The sequence below is a fragment of the Microcebus murinus genome, chromosome 6, assembly GCF_040939455.1.
Source record: "Microcebus murinus isolate Inina chromosome 6, M.murinus_Inina_mat1.0, whole genome shotgun sequence".
Lineage (NCBI taxonomy): Eukaryota > Metazoa > Chordata > Mammalia > Primates > Cheirogaleidae > Microcebus > Microcebus murinus.
Genome location: NC_134109.1, coordinates 70803835 through 70821194, shown reverse-complemented (window position 1 = coordinate 70821194; position 17360 = coordinate 70803835). Strand labels below are relative to the sequence as shown.

General features: G+C 38.3%; 2 gene segments (V, D, J or C); both read left to right on the top strand.

Annotated features, from left to right (window-relative positions):
* Positions 1-1102: 1102 nt before the first annotated feature.
* LOC142871389 (T cell receptor alpha variable 5-like) lies at positions 1103-5190 on the top strand. The segment is given in 3 exon segments: positions 1103-1295; positions 1451-1731; positions 4383-5190. Coding segments are annotated over 3 exon segments (432 nt in total).
* Positions 5191-15739: 10549 nt separating this feature from the next.
* LOC109730531 (T cell receptor alpha variable 8-3-like) lies at positions 15740-16612 on the top strand. The segment is given in 2 exon segments: positions 15740-15996; positions 16122-16612. Coding segments are annotated over 2 exon segments (399 nt in total).
* Positions 16613-17360: the final 748 nt, after the last annotated feature.

Below are 17360 nucleotides of genomic sequence, written 5' to 3'. Positions count from 1 at the left end.
CATATTCGGTAAACAATTTGAGGACAAGCCACTCACTTTGACATTAAAAAAATGAAAACACACAGGAAGAGACATGTTTGTTTACATTATTTCAATCTTCAGCTTGATGTTTCCTGAGAGTTTCTCCTCTTCTATGTCAATACTTTGCAAGGAGTAAGCCACAAATCCATAATCTCAGATGATCTGTTGTTCCAGAGGAAAAGATTTCAGAGTGCATGTCAGGTTTCTCATTATAATTTACAAACTAATCTCATCCCTTCTGTTGGACTAATATTGTTACCTCATGGAAGCCTGTCTCCCTCCTTTTATCTTTTACTGTATAATTTAGTCACTGTTACTAAAAGAACAGTCATGTTTTGACCATGGCATTGTCAGTTTCCTGGGAATGGCAAGATCAGGGGCAAGACTAGGCTCAGAGGAGCAGAGCCTGCAACAATGTGCATCTGACCTTCTTAGTGAACCTCTTTTACTCCACTCTTAATGCTGAAATGTTACCTTTACAAAGAGTTTTTCTCTGTGGGAGCTGAACCAAGATGGTTGATTTGGGTGATTGATTCTCTGTCCAATTCAAAAAATAGTAGAAGGATTAGGAGGAACAATTTGACTCCTCAATTGCTTTGCAGACTGAATCATGGTATTTTCTGTTCTTTTCTTTTTATTTCGGCATATTATGGGGGTACAGATTTTAAGGTTTCAATAAATGCCCTTTCCCCCCTCCTCCCACAAGTCTGAGTCTCCAGCATGACCATCCCCCAGATGGTGCACATCTCACTCATTATGAATCATGGTATTTTCTTGATTTCAAATAGCCTAAGTCTGTTGTTGAATAAACATGGAAAACCTTTAACTTCTTCAAATTTATTTAAAATGACTCTGTAGTGTGCTGAGAAGAAATGGCACTCTGAAACCTAATCCTCACAAGTTTTGACTGGAGACACATGGGGAATTTAACTTTATTTGACATTTTGCTGTTTTGTGTGTCAGAATCTTTTTATAAGATAACAGAGAATTTGACCAGCTGGTTTAGCATTTGGGGATCTGACCACAAGATGGCAGAGCATCTCTGCTGATGCAAAATACAGTTCATGAAAGGTTCCTTTTGGTTGGCTTCTGTGAGAGTAAAGACAGAGGTAGATGCCTGTGTAGACAGCTTAAGAAACCGCTGCTTTGGGGCAAGGGAGAGATAACCTGATCATAGAAGTAGCTCTTCTGTCTGGAGACTGCAGGTCCCAGTGGGAGAACAATGAAGACACTTACTGGACCTTTGTTCCTGTTTTTGTGGCTGCAGCTGGACTGTGAGTTGAGAGGTTTTGGAGAACAGCATGTTTAGCAAATACTCATTAGAAGATTGCCTGAAATTATTTCAGCTAAAAGTAAAAAAAAAAAAAAAAAAAGCAAACTCTGGAGAATGATGACCTGATGATCTTTTCTGACTTTTCCTTTTGCACAGGTATGAGTAGAGGAGAGAAACTGGAGCAGAGTCCTTTCCTGAGTGTCCAAGAGGGAGACAGCTCTGTTATCAACTGCACTTACACAGAAACTACCTCCACCTACTTCTACTGGTATAAGCAAGGACCTAGAGAAGGTCTCCAGTTGATTATGACTATTTTTTCATATGAGGACAAGAAACAAGAACGAAGACTCTCTGTCCTATTGAATAAGATGGAGAAACATCTCTCATTGCACATCTCAGACACCCAACCTGCAGACTCAGCTGTCTACTTCTGTGCAGTGAGTACACATTGCTTCCCAGGCACCTGCAGCCTGTACTCAAACCTGTGACTGGGGCTGAAGACACACTCTTTTTTTGGCACAGACTTTCACATCAGGGATTTTACTGTATTGTATTTTTAATGTATGGACATTACATAATGTCCTAAAAAGTCAGTTTCAAAATGACCTAGCATGTTTTAGAACATTTTTGAGAATTAATGGTCTCTTAGTTAAATATCCTATTCTCAGGGCTGACTTTATGAGTACCATTCAGATTTCTCCCCTACCTAGGACAACTTAGTGTCAATGTCAGAGAATACCCTTCTTGAGTTTCTTATCTTTTGGTAATAGTACTTATTAACTTTTTCTAATTATGACAATATCAACTAGATGATATAGGAAAAATCCATAAAATATAAAATTAAAATGTTTTATAATCCTATCACCCAGACAATTTATGGCTAGCATTTGGTATTCCTTCTTTATTAAAATTAAAAATTGGGATCACATAGACTTTCATTTCAATTTATTTCTATTTAATATTATATCCCAGCCTGAATCTTTTATAATTTCAAGTCTTATAAAAACTATTTTTATTGATTTCATGAGTGATTTTATAAGATGTTATTTTATTTCTTCTGTAATCATCCCACATATTTGTAATGAAAGAATCATTTTTCTAAACTCAGATATTACTCTTTAAATAGACAGCTTTTAAATGTAGCAAGTCTTACATTTTCTCTTGGTCTAAGAATAATTTGTGTCATCAGTTACTTGTGCTCTGTTTCTCCAGTTCTCTCTTCTTCCTTGAAGTGCTGAATCTTTTCATTTGTCCCATAATTTTTCTATTTTCACATCATTGTAAAGGGACATTTATGTGTTTCTGACATTGATAGTTAAGGCTTCTTTTAGCACTGATGATACTGGGATTTATTAACTCTTTCAGGAGCAGACAAGAAGGTCAGGGTTGCTTTGGAATGATTTGCCAAGCCAGAGGCCAAGACGCATGTTGCTAGTCAAATTGTACATCACCCATGTTGAGACCCCAGTTGAAGCACTCCCTGGACAGTTCCACAGCACTGTCCACTTCTGTGCCTGAATTAACTTTATGTCACCATCTCCTTATATGACTGCATCATTATATTAATAACAGGGAGAGTAGTTTGGTTACCCACAATTAACAGTTTGTTTTTTTAAAAAATGACAATGATGCTATTTGGTATGCCTCTAATGGTATGCAAACAAACCATCTTTTGCTTCTGAGGTTAAAAGTTTTGTTAAAAAAACAGATCTTTACTTTCTGAAATGTCTTATAGAGAAGAGTTGGTGTTTATTTTTTTACTATCTTTGAACTTGTTCTTTTTTTTAAATTTCAGAATATTATAGGAGTACAAATGTTTAGATTACATGTGTTGCCTTTGCCCCCCCAGAGTCAGAGCTACAAGAGTGCCATCCTCCAGACAGGGCACACCTCACACATGAGGTGTGAATCTACCCACCTCCCCACCCATTCCCATCTGCCAGACATCCAATGAATGTCACTACCATATGTGTACATAAGAGTTCATCAGTTAGTGCCATTTTGATGGTGAGTACATGTGTACCTGCTTTTCCATTCTCGAGATACTTCACTTAGTAGAATGGGCTCCAGCTCCATCCAGGATAATATAAGACGTGCTAAATCACCATTGTTTTTTGTGGATGAATATACTCCATGGTATACATATACCACATTTCTTAATGTCATCATTATTATTACTAAATGGAAGCCCATTCTTCCTCATATAATTTGTAATCAGAATTAACTTTCATTACTTTTACTCCTCAATCCCTGGATCTCTCCCTACTCCCCAGGCCCCAGGTCACTTGCTTTACAAGCCTGAGGCTAATTGCTCATTTGTCTTGAGAATTGTCTCTACCTCTCAGGTGGGCTTTTTTCAGGTAGGTAATAACTCATGGGTTTGTTGGACTATCCTTCAAGCCTATCTCCCTGATGCTATATTGAAGAAATTTCTCAGTTTTTATGTCTTGTGCTCCTCCTTGGGTCTAGTACTTGTGTGTACTTCACTCTTTTTAATGTTTTATCAGTGTAAATTTAGGAAAGGGGCCAGATAAAATGCACCGATGCACAGATCCATCAACATGTTTGAAATAATGTATGTGAAGTACCTAGGATGATCCTGGCATGTACTCTTCATCATTTAATTTTGAATGGGTACTGACATATTAGCAGTGTTTCTCCTAGATGGATAAAGATGCACAGGATATGGCTTTTTCTTACTTCTAGCTGTATGCTCCACTTTTTCTGTCTGTATATCATGACGCACATTAAATTGAACATGTCCAAAATCAAAAGCTGTCTTTCTTTAAAATAAGCTTTTCTTTTTCACTTTTCTATTTTTTTTCCATCATGCTGAAATGTTGAGGCCATCTTCAAATGTAGTATATGCCACCTTTGGCCTTGTATCCATTATTTTCATGTTTTCTCATAACTTTTCAAAGTAGCAAAAGATTCTCTTCACTGGTCATTTCTGGCAATCTTATTTAAATTACAACTCTTATGATTTTATTCTCCCCATACTTCTTTCCTGCTTTATTTTACCCACAGCATTCATCATCATCTAATATTTTACTTACTTATCTCTATATTGTCTTTTACTCTCTTCTAGAATGCATACCTCATGAGCTCAGAGAGTTTTGCTTTATTCACTGTTGTATCTTCAGCACTGAACAGAGCTGGCCACATCCCAGGCACTGAAGAACGCTGAATGAATGATTTTTTTTTTTTTTTTTGACAAAGAAGAACAATGAGTGGGACACTTGTCACAGTGAATGGCAACTCATTTGTGATTGCTGTAAAAAATATTACTGGGTTAGTATAGATAGCCAATAATGATAATACTAATTAGTACAAAGAGTCAAAAAACAGGGAATAAACTCAAATAAAAAATAATTTTGAATAGGATAAAAGAGGAATTACAAACCAATGGAGAAGAACAGGATTATTCCTCAAATTAAATTGTTTAAGTCAGGTTCTCAGACTTTCCTACTGAAGCATTCCCACAGAGCAAGGAGAATGAACATGATCTTCTTCCTTCCTGAAATCTGGATGATGGGGATGCAGTAGATCAAAGTAGGCTGCTGGAAGTGCAAACAGTCTCGTGTTTATTTTAAAATACTTGAATGATCATTTTTATTTTATTGTATAATATATCTACACTAACTTCAGTGCAACATAATCATTTAAATAATTTACTAGTTCATTTGATTTTCTAATTTTTCAGTAATAATAGTTCTCCCATATGATGCATCATATTTATCTCATGTGTTTCCATTTTGTAAAAAATTTTGAGACAGAGTCTCACTCTGTTGCTTAGGTTGGAGTGCAGTGGTACAGCCATAGCTCACTGTAACTTCTGACTCCTGGCCTCAAGTGATCCTCCTGCTTCAACCTCCTAAGTACCCAAGTAGCTAGAACTATAGGCAAGCGCCAACACCACCAACTAATTTTTTTTTTTTAGAAATAGAGTCTTGCTATGTTACCCACACTGGTTGCTGACTCCTGGCCTCAAGTGATTTTCCTGCTATGGCCTCTCAAAGTGCTCAGATTACAAGCTAAAGCCACCATGCCTGGCTCATGTTTTGTCTTGGGGGCAAAACTGCTATAATTTGAGAAGCAAGAATTTAAATATTTTTTAAAAAAGCATTGCAGGCCGGGCGCGGTGGCTCACGCCTGTAATCCTAGCTCTCTGGGAGGCCGAGGCGGGCGGATTGCTCGAGGTCAGGAGTTCAAAACCAGCCTGAGCAAGAGCGAGACCCCGTCTCTACTATAAATAGAAAGAAATTAATTGGCCAACTAATATATACAAAAAATTAGCCGGGCATGGTGGCGAATGCCTGTAGTCCCAGCTACTTGGGAGGCTGAGGCAGGAGGATTGCTTGAGCCAGGAGTTTGAGGTTGCTGTGAGCTAGGCTGACGCCACGGCACTCATTCTAGCCTGGGCAACAAAGCGAGACTCTGTCTCAAAAAAAAAAAAAAAAAAAAAAAAAAAAAAAAAGCATTGCAAAATCAGCAGGAAATCAATACATATTGGTTGAACAAATAAATAGAGATTAAAATAATGAAATCACAAAGTCATTAGTAAAAAATATAAATGTGTATTAAACGAACAAATGAATGGGAAGAACTTTCTAAACTTGAAAACAATAGAAGAAAGCAAGGGAAAAGTTAGAAGGTTTGATTATATAAATATTAAAATCTAATTTATTCAATAAAAAGTATAAAAATTACATTTAAACCATAGTGTGCTGTGATTTACTGTTAATTTGAAAACAGATTGTTTTTTCTAAATAATTTTCATATACATAAAAGTAATTCATTAATAAGTTAATAGATAAATATACAGAAGACACAATGAGACAACTTCACAAGGAAAAACAGCATGGTTCACAAACAGATGGACAGTATTTATTTATTTATTTATTTATTTTAGACAGAGTCTTGCTCTGTCACCTCAGCTAGAGTGCTGTGGCATCAGCCTAGCTCACAGCAACCTCAAACTCCTGAGCTCAAGTGATCCTCCTGCCTCAGCCTCCCGAGTAGCTGGGACTACAGGTGCATGCCACCATGCCTGGCTAATATTTGTGTTTCTATTTTTCATTGTCTGGCTAGATTTTTTTTCTATTTTAGTAGAGACAGGGTCTCACTTTTGCTCAGGCTGGTCTCAAACTCCTGAGCTCAAGCAATCCATCTGCCTCAGCCATCCAGTGTGCTAGGATTACAGGCGTGAGCCACTGCACCTGGCTCAGATGGAAAATATTTAAACCTACTGGTATTTACAAAAATGAAAATAAATAATTGTAAAAACCTATTAGAGAATTATAGGAATGGTAATTTTATTTTATTTTATTTTTTTTTCTGGTGAAACCTTCAGTCCAAGGGAATGGTAATTTTAAAAGGGAGATAATTTGAAAAGGATGCAGTGAAATATATAAACTCTGGTGGGACAGTAAATTTGTAAGCCATTTTGGAAAATAATTCAAAATATGACAGTAATCTAAAAAATATTCATTTTCTTTGTTGCAATAATTTTCTGTAGGGAATCTGTCTTCCAAAAAACTCTCAATGCATAGAAAAATAATTATTTATGAAGATATTTGGAAAATTATGTATATTACCTTCCAACTGTAAACCAAAATGTCTAATCTTAAAGGGAAAGGTGTAATGACTGGAATGGAATATTATGCAGCAAATAAATGATGATTACAAAGAGAATCTATAATGATTATTGAGAAGTAATAATTGAAAAGAATCAATATATCAACTGGTGTGATTGCTACAGTGTAGTAAAATCTGGGTAGTGCAAAGGTTGGAAAAAAGTCCACCAAGGTATTGATAATGCATATCCTTACTTCATAGGATAAGTATTGATTTTCTCTTTTCATTATATTTTTATACATTTTCCAAAATATGAATCTTATCTGATTAAAAGTCTTTCCAACCCATCATTTTCTGTTAAATTTCTAAAATTCCTCTTAGTTCTGAAATTCAATGAACTAAGTTCAGTCACCTATATTTGGTTCAGTCACCTATATTTCACAATGAGAAGGCAGTAATAACCTCCTGACTGGTTGTGCAGTTACCGTTGCATTCCTTTTCTTATATTAACAATTCCCATTTATTGAGTTCTTAATGTGTCCGATGCACTATACAAAGCATTTTATGTACATTAGCCTATCTAGTCTTTGTAATTAGCATTCTGGTGGCATCCCCCTTTACAGATAAGGAAATTGACACTTGGAAGCATTAAACAGCTAGCTCAAGCTCACTCAGAGAGATTAAATGGAAGAGCTGGGTTTCAAGGCCAGATCTGTTTAAGGCTAGAACACAAGCTCTTAGCTATTATTTCACAAAATCTATCAACCTACCTCTCTAATTATTCTTGTGGACAAGCAGCCAGATTAAGTGTACAGAATTCCATTTTCATAATATTACTGACTTGCTCCAAAGCCTCGATAGTTCTTTGCTTGCTAATAAATAACCTACAAATGAATCTAGGCATTCAAAATATGCTTCCTAGACCCAAACCCTCCTTCCAACTTGATTTCCCACTACACTCCAGCCCACTCTTCCATCCATCCATCCATCCATCTGTCCATCTATCCACCTTTTCAGCTGCCATCTATCTCTCTATGACATGGCATAAATATATTTGAGGAAATGACCACAATACATCTATCCCAGCATTAGCAAAGTAGAAAAGAAAAAAATTCATAGGTATCAGAGGACTGCTGTGTTTTAAAAACAACTTTGAATGTCCTCTCAGAGGATATTCTGCATGAACATGGGGGGAAAAATCCATCACTGATTTGAGTTATTGCTTGATTTAAACTGAATGTCCACTTACTATAGCCCCACAACATCAAGAAGAAAGACCTTTTGAAGTCAAGACAATACTTTTCTTACCTGTGGAGAGGCCAATAGGGGTGAAAAGGGGAAGCTCACTCCCTGGATCTGAGGAAGTTTCCTAGAATTTAGCCATGCGTTCTCCTACGCTTTATGTTACCTAGAGCACATGACATCCTCTGGCAATTGTGGTGGGAACAACAACTGGGCAATGGAATGGAGACCTTAGGAAACTTGATCATTTGTCCTGTATCTAAAACATACTGTAAATTCCGTTTTATGCAGTAAGACTCAACAAGCATTCTTCTACAGTTGCTACTTACAAGGGTGGTCTGAGAACCAGCAGTATCAGCATTACCAGTAAGCGTGTCAAAAATATGGAATATCCAGCCCCACCCCAGATCTAATGACATAGAGTCTGCATGGTAACAAAATCTCCAGGTGACTTGTGTGCACATTTAAGTTTCATAAAGCTCTGCTCCAGAGCACATTCCATTACTGTAAATAACCTTATGAACACAAGAGGGCAGTGTTTCCTACACCCTCAGAGCCTTTCTCAGCTTTGAAACAGTTCACCGTGTAGTTGGATTAGGCCAGTGTTTGTGTGTAAGGAACTGAACAGGCTTGTACTGATTGGCTGAAACTTCCTCCTGGAATAGAAGAATCTCAGTAACACCCACTACACTGAACAGAATGGCTTTTTGACTGAGGAGGCTGAATCCCTGTTTCAGGCCACACTTGGGGAAAAGAATGGAACCATTCCTGGGAGGTGTTTTAGTGGTTTTGTGGCTTCAAGTGGATGGTGAGTTGGAGGTTTCCTGGAGATGGGGACAGAGAGATCCAGGGACACAGTGCACAGGATGGAGGGAAAGGGCCAGTATCCATTCTGCTTCATCTTTGGCTATATCTGTGGGAAGAAATGGACTCTTACTAGGGTCAGTACAGTGACTAACCTCCTGTTTCTGGCTTTGTGTTTCTGCCTAGGGGTGCATAGCCAAAAGATAGAACAGAATCCTCGGGCTCTGAGCATCCAAGAAGGGGAAACGGCCGCTGTGACCTGTAACTATACAAGCTATTCTCCAGCATTCTTTCAGTGGTACCGGCAAGATCCAGAAAAAGGACTTGTTTTCTTGCTACTAATACGTGAAAATGAGGGTGAAAAGCAGGAAGGAAGACTGAAGGTCACCTTTGACACCAAACTTAAACAGAGCTCCTTTTATATCGCAGACTCCCAGCCTGCAGACTCAGCCGCTTACCTCTGTGCTGCAGACACACGGCAGTGCCCTGGCAGCCACTTCCTGCACCCAAACCCTGCTTAACCTCTTGCAGTCAACAGAGCTGGTGGCTGTGCTGTCCCCCAAGGGCTTACCACAGCTCCCGGTGAAATAAGGTGGGGTGGTTATCTGACAGGGACAACGTGTGTCAGACAGACCCCTGGATTGAACAGGAGGAGGGAACCCATCTTACAGTCTCAGTACTGCGGCAGTGGAAAGGCTGAGAAGTGAATAAATTATGAATATATTTTGAGGGTAGAACCAACAAAATGTGCTGATGTATTAAATGCGTGTATGAAAGAAAAAAAAATCAAGGCTGACTCCAAAGTTTTTGACCTAAACAAATAGAAGAATGGAGTGATGGCTCACGCCTGTAATCCTAGCACTCTGGGAGGCTGAGGCAGGTGGATTGCTTGAGGTCAGGAGTTTGAAACCAGCCTGAGCAAGAGCAAGACCCCGTCTCTACTATAAATAGAAAGAAATTAATTGGCCAATTAATATATATAGAAAAAATGAGCCGGGCATGGTGGCGCATGCGTGCAGTCCCAGCTACTCGGGGGGCTGAGGCAGTAGGATTGCTTGAGCCCAGGAGTTTGAGGTTGCTGTGAGCTAGGCTGACACCACGGCACTCACACTAGCCTGGGCAACAAAGTGAGACTGTGTCTCAAAAAAAAAAAAAAAAAAAAAAATGGAGTGAGATAAGGAAGACTGCAAATTGAGTAGGTTTGCTGGGGAGGGGAAGATCGGAGGTTTAGTTGAGACACGTCAAGTTTAAGGTGTTTTTGTTGTTGTAAATACAAGTCTGGAGTTCGGGGGACAGAAAGCCATGCTAAAAATAAAAATTTAAGAATAATCAGTTTATGGATGGTATCAGACAGGAGACTGCAGGTATGATAGTTCCATGGATTCTTGACATTTTTTCTTTGGATACGAAATAATTCTTGAAAAAAATTTTAAAAAGAATATTTTGTATCACTTAGACAATTACTGTGTATCAGGGCAATTATAATGCAATTATAATGCTCTAATATGGATATAATTGTGAGGTGGCAACTGCGGGCCAAATGATATGATTATGATAGTGCACCATAGGTTTTACAGTAGCAAGAATAGAGAAAAGTTGTAGGAAAGTTGAGGTATTATATTTTATATGTTAGTATATGCATGATAAATTAAGAAGAAATGAAAGGCTGAAGCTCTACCAGAGTCATGTTATAAGCAGATTTATCGTATGGCCCCTTCTTTAATCACCTGCAAAGGTTTATTACCAGAAAGGTAACATAAGTATGTAATGAAGAATTTTGCATTTAACTAAACTTTAACAAATTTTAGTATTGTATTTTGGGGGTGCATCGTTGAAAGAATGAGTCATTTTAATAAGAGTTCCAAAATTAAAAATAAATTTACATTTATTGATTGATTGATTGAGACAGAGTTTCACTTTGTTGCCCAGGCTAGAGTCAGTGCCATGGCGTCAGCCTAGCTCACAGCAACTTCAAACTCCTGGGCTCAAACTTCAGACGCCTGTGCCATGGTGTCAGCCTAGCTCACAGCAACTTCAAACTCCTACTGCCTCAGCCTCCTGAGTAGCTGGAACTACAGGCATGCACCACCATGCCCGGCTAATTTTTTCTATATATTTTAGTTGGCCATTTAATTTCTTTCTATTTATAGTAGAGACGGAGTCTCACTCTTGCTCAGGTTGGTTTCGAACTCCTGACAATCCGCCCGCCTCGGCCTCCCAGAGTGCTAGGATTACAGGCGTGAGCCACTGTGCCCGGCTGAATTTACTTTCAAAGTGGAAAAATATGAGAAGATTAATGACAGTGACTCAAACACTTATCAATTATACTCAAAATTAAGATTAGCAAGTGTATAAAATGTGAATATAAATTTTGTACTATAAATACTTCCTGTTGACATCACTTCAATAAAACATCTTCACGCCTTGTAATCCTAGCACTCCAGGAGGTCGAGGCAGTGGATTGTTCAAGGTCAGGAGTTCGAGACCAGCCTGAGCAAGAGACCCCCATCTCTACTAAAAATAGAAAGAAATTGTCAGGACAACTAAAAATATATAGAATAATTTGGCCGGGCATGGTGGTACATGCCTGTAGTCTTAGCTATTTGGGAGGCTGAGGCAAGAGGATTGTTTGAGCCCAGGAGTTTGAGGTTGCTGTGAGCTAGGCTGACACCAGGGCACTCTAGCCGGGGCAACAGAGTGAGGTTCTGTCTCCAAAAAATAAAAAACAAAATAAAGCATCATCTATCACATTAAAATAATATTGTTAATTTGAATGCTATTGGCTCAATATTGGCACAAAGTTTTATGTTTGCAATATTGAAGTAACATCTGAAAATAGTTAAAATTGTTGCTGAGTGTTTTAAAAAAATTTTAGAGAGAGAGATGAGAGAGAAATAGAAAAGAGGGAGCTGCTGAGTGTTTTTGATATCTTTTTTTCTTGAAAGAGGTTCTCACATTATTGTAGGTTTGGAAAACATTGAAATAAAGTTTGACAATTGGATAAGATGCTTCTGTTCTCCAAATGTTAAAGAGTAGCTGGGAGAATCTGGTCACTCCAGGGTACTAAGACGTGCTCTTTGGGTTAGGCAGGGTAACTTTATGTTATGCTGTAGTAATAACTAAACCACAGGATCTCAATGGATTAACATAAAAATTGCCAAGTCTGATGCAGGTTGGGCACACTTCTCCATTCTGTAACTCCAGAAGCTCCTGGGGTCTTTCTTTCTCTAGATCTTCCTTATGTCCTTTGCAGCTGCTCGAAAACATTGTTGGGAAAGGAGATCTTCCAGGAGAGGCCCCCTGTTTTGAGTCTCTTCCCACATTCTTGTGGTCTAGCCACTAAGGGTGAGCTCAGCCAGGAAAGGCTGTGAGGGAAGCCTGAGTGTGTGGCTCTTCAGTTAAGTCCAAAATGAGTGCTGTGGGTGGGGGATCTGGATTCTCGATGATGGGCTCTGAATCTATTCCTGACGATTTCGTGTAAGAAGTCTTTTGGTTTGGAGTCAGCTCTTTCTGTGTGTTTTAAAAAAATATTCTATTTATTATTATTATGTACTTCTCTATATGGAAAGGAAACTGGTCGCTTTAGAGCACTGTTCTAACTCAACCATGGCTACTTCTCCCTGGAAAGATTTTTTTTCTTTTTCTTTTTTTGTTATACCATAATTTATTCAATGTTCTTATAACGCCATTACAGAGACATAAGAGTTTTTTTTTTTTTTTTATAGGAAAGCTATTTAGAGATTGTGAGTTTATTGAAGGTCTCTGATTTAAATGCAATTCCCACACAAAATGTATTTTAAGGCAAAATGATCTTTGATTTTAGTTATTTTGCACAGGTGATATCATTGTTCACATTGGAACCACAAGGATTTATAAAAATTCTGGTGTGTCTTGCCAACTATTCCAACTCAAAATTTGGAAAAATATCCTATGTATGACAATGTGCTTCCACTTCAGAGTGTTAAACCCTAGCAAGAATTTCAAGCATGCCATGGTAAAATGGAAGAAATAACTACATTTAAGTAAATACTAAGCAACTGTTTGCTTTATGTATTTTTCCCAACTCTTCTAGTCTTAATAAGATTTTCTAACTATTTAAATTAAACTATTTAGTTGATTTAAGTTGAACCAATCCAAGAAGCAAGAAAGTAATTAAGTCATAACTTGAGAAAAATAGATGAGAATTAAATTGACAAAGTATGAGAGAAAAAAGGGAAATAAAAAGTTCTATTGATTTTTTTAGCTTCTAAAATAGTTCATATTTATCTACTTTGCATGTCTACACCACCTAGAGGAATGCAGTAGCTTCCTAATTGTTATATCTGTATCTACTCTAACTTTTGCATCTCTGATCTGTTTTCAATACATTAGCCTGCCAAGATGATCTTTTAAAATGCAAATCTATCCTATGACCTCCCTGCTTAAAATACTCTTAATCTTTCCCAATGTGTTTAACATAGACCAAAATCCTCACCAGAATAATCCTCACCTGCATAATCTGCTCCCTCCTTGTGTCTCTTGTTTATTTTCACTATAATGCCCTTTTCATTTTCCTAGGCTCCCAACCCATAGACCATTTATCATTTCCTTGAAAGTGCCAGGTTTCTCTTCCTCAGAGCCTTCCAAGATGTTATTTTCCCTGCCAGGAATTTTCCCTCCTTATTCCTCTATTTAAAATCCATTCAATTTATAGACCTCAACTCAATTATCACTTGGAACAGCCTTCTCTGACATCTCACCCAGTTTTCAGGCTAGATAAAATTCTCCTATGTAAGCTCTCAAAGCACCTTCCTATTATTTATCATTAGGTTAGTTTCAGTGTTCCATGAAAGCAAGAACTATTAATATATCTATTGTTATCTCAGCATTCTATTTCTAGAAACCTAGTACAATGCCTACTAGCACATAGTAGGTACCCAGTATTTGCTCAGTGGGTGATGGACAAAATCCTTTTAAGCTTTAACTTTCCATTTGAACATAGCTTTTAATTTTTACTATGTAATTTTTATAGAATTATTTTTAATTGACACATCATAATTATACATATTTATGGGGTACAGTGTGATATTTTGATATATGTATACAATGTATAATGATAAAATCAAAGTAATTAGTATATCCATCATCTCAAATATTTATCATTTCTTTGCCTTGGGAACATTCAAAATCCCCTTTTCTAGATATTTGAAAATATACAATTAGTTCTTGTTAACTGTAGTCACCCTACCATGGTTTTAGTGCTACAGAATACTAGAACTTGTCTTCTGTAGCTGTAATTCGATACCAACTTGGGCAATATATCGAGACCCCATCTCTTCAAAAAATTTAAAGAAGTAGCTGGGCGTGGTGGTATGCACTTGTAGTTCCAGCTACCTGAAGGCTGAGAGATTTGGATCGCTTGAGCCCAGGAGTTTGAGGTTGCAGTGAGCTACAATTATGCCACTGCGCTCTAGGTGGGGCAACAGAGTAAGACTCTGCTTCAAAAAAAAAAAAATAAAGTGTCAAACGAACAACTTATTATATGTAAGAGACAATATACAGGCAAAAAGAAGCAAGAAAATGAGGATAGTGAGGATAGATTTGATCTCATGTTGCTAGAAACAATCACAGCCCTGGAAAAGAGGCTTCCTCACCTTAGAAAAAAGGGCTCTATTGGCCTGAGGGCAGGCAGCTTGTTTTTCTATTCTATTCTCACTTTCCCTGAAATTGATCTCTTGGTGTGATCGTTACTTTTTTAACTCCAGGGGTCTACAAGCTTAAGTGGGTAGGAAGAAAAAGCTTCTTTTCAAAGAATGGTGTTGCTATTGGCAACAATTAACACTGCCCTCATTTTACAAGTTCTGACTTTTCACTCTAATAAAACTGCTGGTTGTCTATGTCAGATTTCATGACCAAACTGCTCCCATGTCTTTTATTCCTCCCGGAAGTTTCTTTTAGCTCTGGTCTAATGGTACTCCTTCTAGGATTCCAGGGTTAATGCAATTGTATTTTCACTCTGTCCTTAATTTTGTCAAAAATTATTTATGTTTTATTTTGCAATGTTTTCATCAGCCTACTCAGTTTTAACTGTGGACACTAAAATCTATCAATGTTCCCTTTCAGGTGTGGTACCCAGAATTGAGTGGAATATTCCAGTCATGTTGTGAGTGGATGGCAATGTTATTTTACTTACTTATCTGACTATTATTGCTATTATTTATTGATCTGAAGTCACTGAATATTTGTAATTCCACTTGAAGTAGACATAGATAATCTTACTTCATTTTCCTAGGTGAGGGCCCTTGTTCTAGGCTGGTATTTTGTAGATCCAATCTTATTTTTAATTTTACTGGTCAAAATAATTATCTCCATATCCTCCCACATTAGTGCTTACTGCCACAAATTATCTAAAGCTCAGCTTAGAAAAGTTGATTTGAATGTCTCTACTTAAAGAGTGGCTCCACTGATTTTACAAAAGGTGCTGATAGACTCCAAAATCTGATAGATTTATTGTATGATCATTTTCTCTGTAAGGTAAATTCCCCCTCTATTTGACAGTCCCCATTTTAAAATTGGAGCTTGGAGTCATGTATTACAGAGGGTGACATAGTACAGATTAGGGAAGAAAGAAACATGTTCAGTGGAAGTTTTTGATACATTTCTCTAAATATTAATAGTAGGAGAGCACCTATTAGCTTCCTGAGTCTGTATCTTTAGTCCTGCATCTGGCCTCCAGAGGGCGATGTTTCACAAACGAGACATCCCTATTTCCATTTATGATCAACACCTTCTGATCAGCCCCTCCTTCCTGCAGCTGGCTGACTGAAGCACCCTCACTGAGTTCTTTGAAGACGTGACAAGGGAGGAGAATCAGAGGTTAGAAAGCAGCCAGGATCATCTCAGCAGTTTTTGTATTTATACTGGAACGAGAGACTTGTCTAGCCCAACCTTACTCACACCTCCTGTTTCCAAGAGCTGGGTTCCAAAGCCACTTTCCTGCTTGCTAAGAGGAGAATTTTCGGAAAGACGCCTGCAGCATCTCCACTGCTCAGCCATGCTTCCGTTGCTCATCCCAGTACTGGGAATGATTTTTGCCCTGAGTGAGTAACATCCAATTAGGGTCTCTAGTTCCACAGAAGTAACTGGTTTCTGATTCAAATCTCAGTAGAAATACTTTTCCGAGACAAGTCTGCTCTGCTCTTATGATGTAACATTGATGTTTTAGGAGATGCCGGTGCCCAGTCAGTGACCCAGCCTGACGGCCATGTCACTGTCTCTGAAGAATACTCCCTGGAGTTGAGATGCAACTATTCCTACGGTGGAGCTTTTTATCTCTTCTGGTATGTCCAGTACCCTGGCCAAGGCCTCCAGCTTCTCCTTCAGTACTACTCAGGGAACACCCTGGTTAAAGGCATCAAAGGCTTTGAGGCTGAAGTCAGGAAGGACGAATCTTCCTTCACCCTGAGGAAACCCCGTGTGCACTGGAGTGACACAGCTGAGTACTTCTGTGCTCTGAGTGCCACAGTGCCTGGGACTGCAGGGGGAGCTGAACACAAACTTTGTGAGAGAGAATTCTAGGGAGGATGACTGTGTCTGAGAGATTTTGAATTCTGAGAAAGTAGAAGCCATGGTGCCCTTATTCTACAGTATGGAAGTTCTCAGGGACTCGCTGAGCTGGTCTGAGGCTGATACATTTTAAATGGTTGGATATGGAAATTGTGACTTGGCACAGGAGAGTTTTGCTTTTCATTCACCATTTTGTCTTTCAATAATCCAAAATAAATTGGGCTTCCTTTTGTAGGCATATCTTCTTCTTGCATACTTACTGCCTTCTCAAAACTCTGATATCTAGAAAGACTAGATGTTGTAAATTAGGACTTGTTTGTCCTCTCTATATCCTATATACACTGATAAGTAAAACAAAAGGCATAGACATAAGGGAAAATTGTTCACTTTGCCTTACTATTAATATAAGGACACTGGCGTGAAGCTCTTTGCACTTCCTTGTCCTCCCTCTTACCCTGAACCAGTGCGCAAACATAATGTCCACTACCCAAGAGGTGGTTTCTGAGATAGGGAACCTGCAAACCTTACTTAGTAAAGAGTTATAAGCCAGGAACCCAGGTCTCTGATAAAACAGGAAAGGTAGAGAAACCTGCCAAAACCAGTTGGAGCCCAGGTGGCCACTGAAAAGACCTCAGGTTATGCTCACTGCTGATTGTACACTAGTTATAATGCATTATGATGCTGAAGGAAACTTCCACCAGAGCCGTGACTTGTTGCCTTGGCAAGTCCTGGAAATTACCCTATATGGTTTAAATGGGAGGGAACCCCAGGTCTGGAGACTCTCTACCCCTTTCCAAGAAACTCAGGACAATCCGCCCTTTGTTTGACACACAGCCAAGTGATAACCATAAAAATTAGCTGCCAGCTGCTTGGTCTATGAGGCAGCCATGTTTCTTTT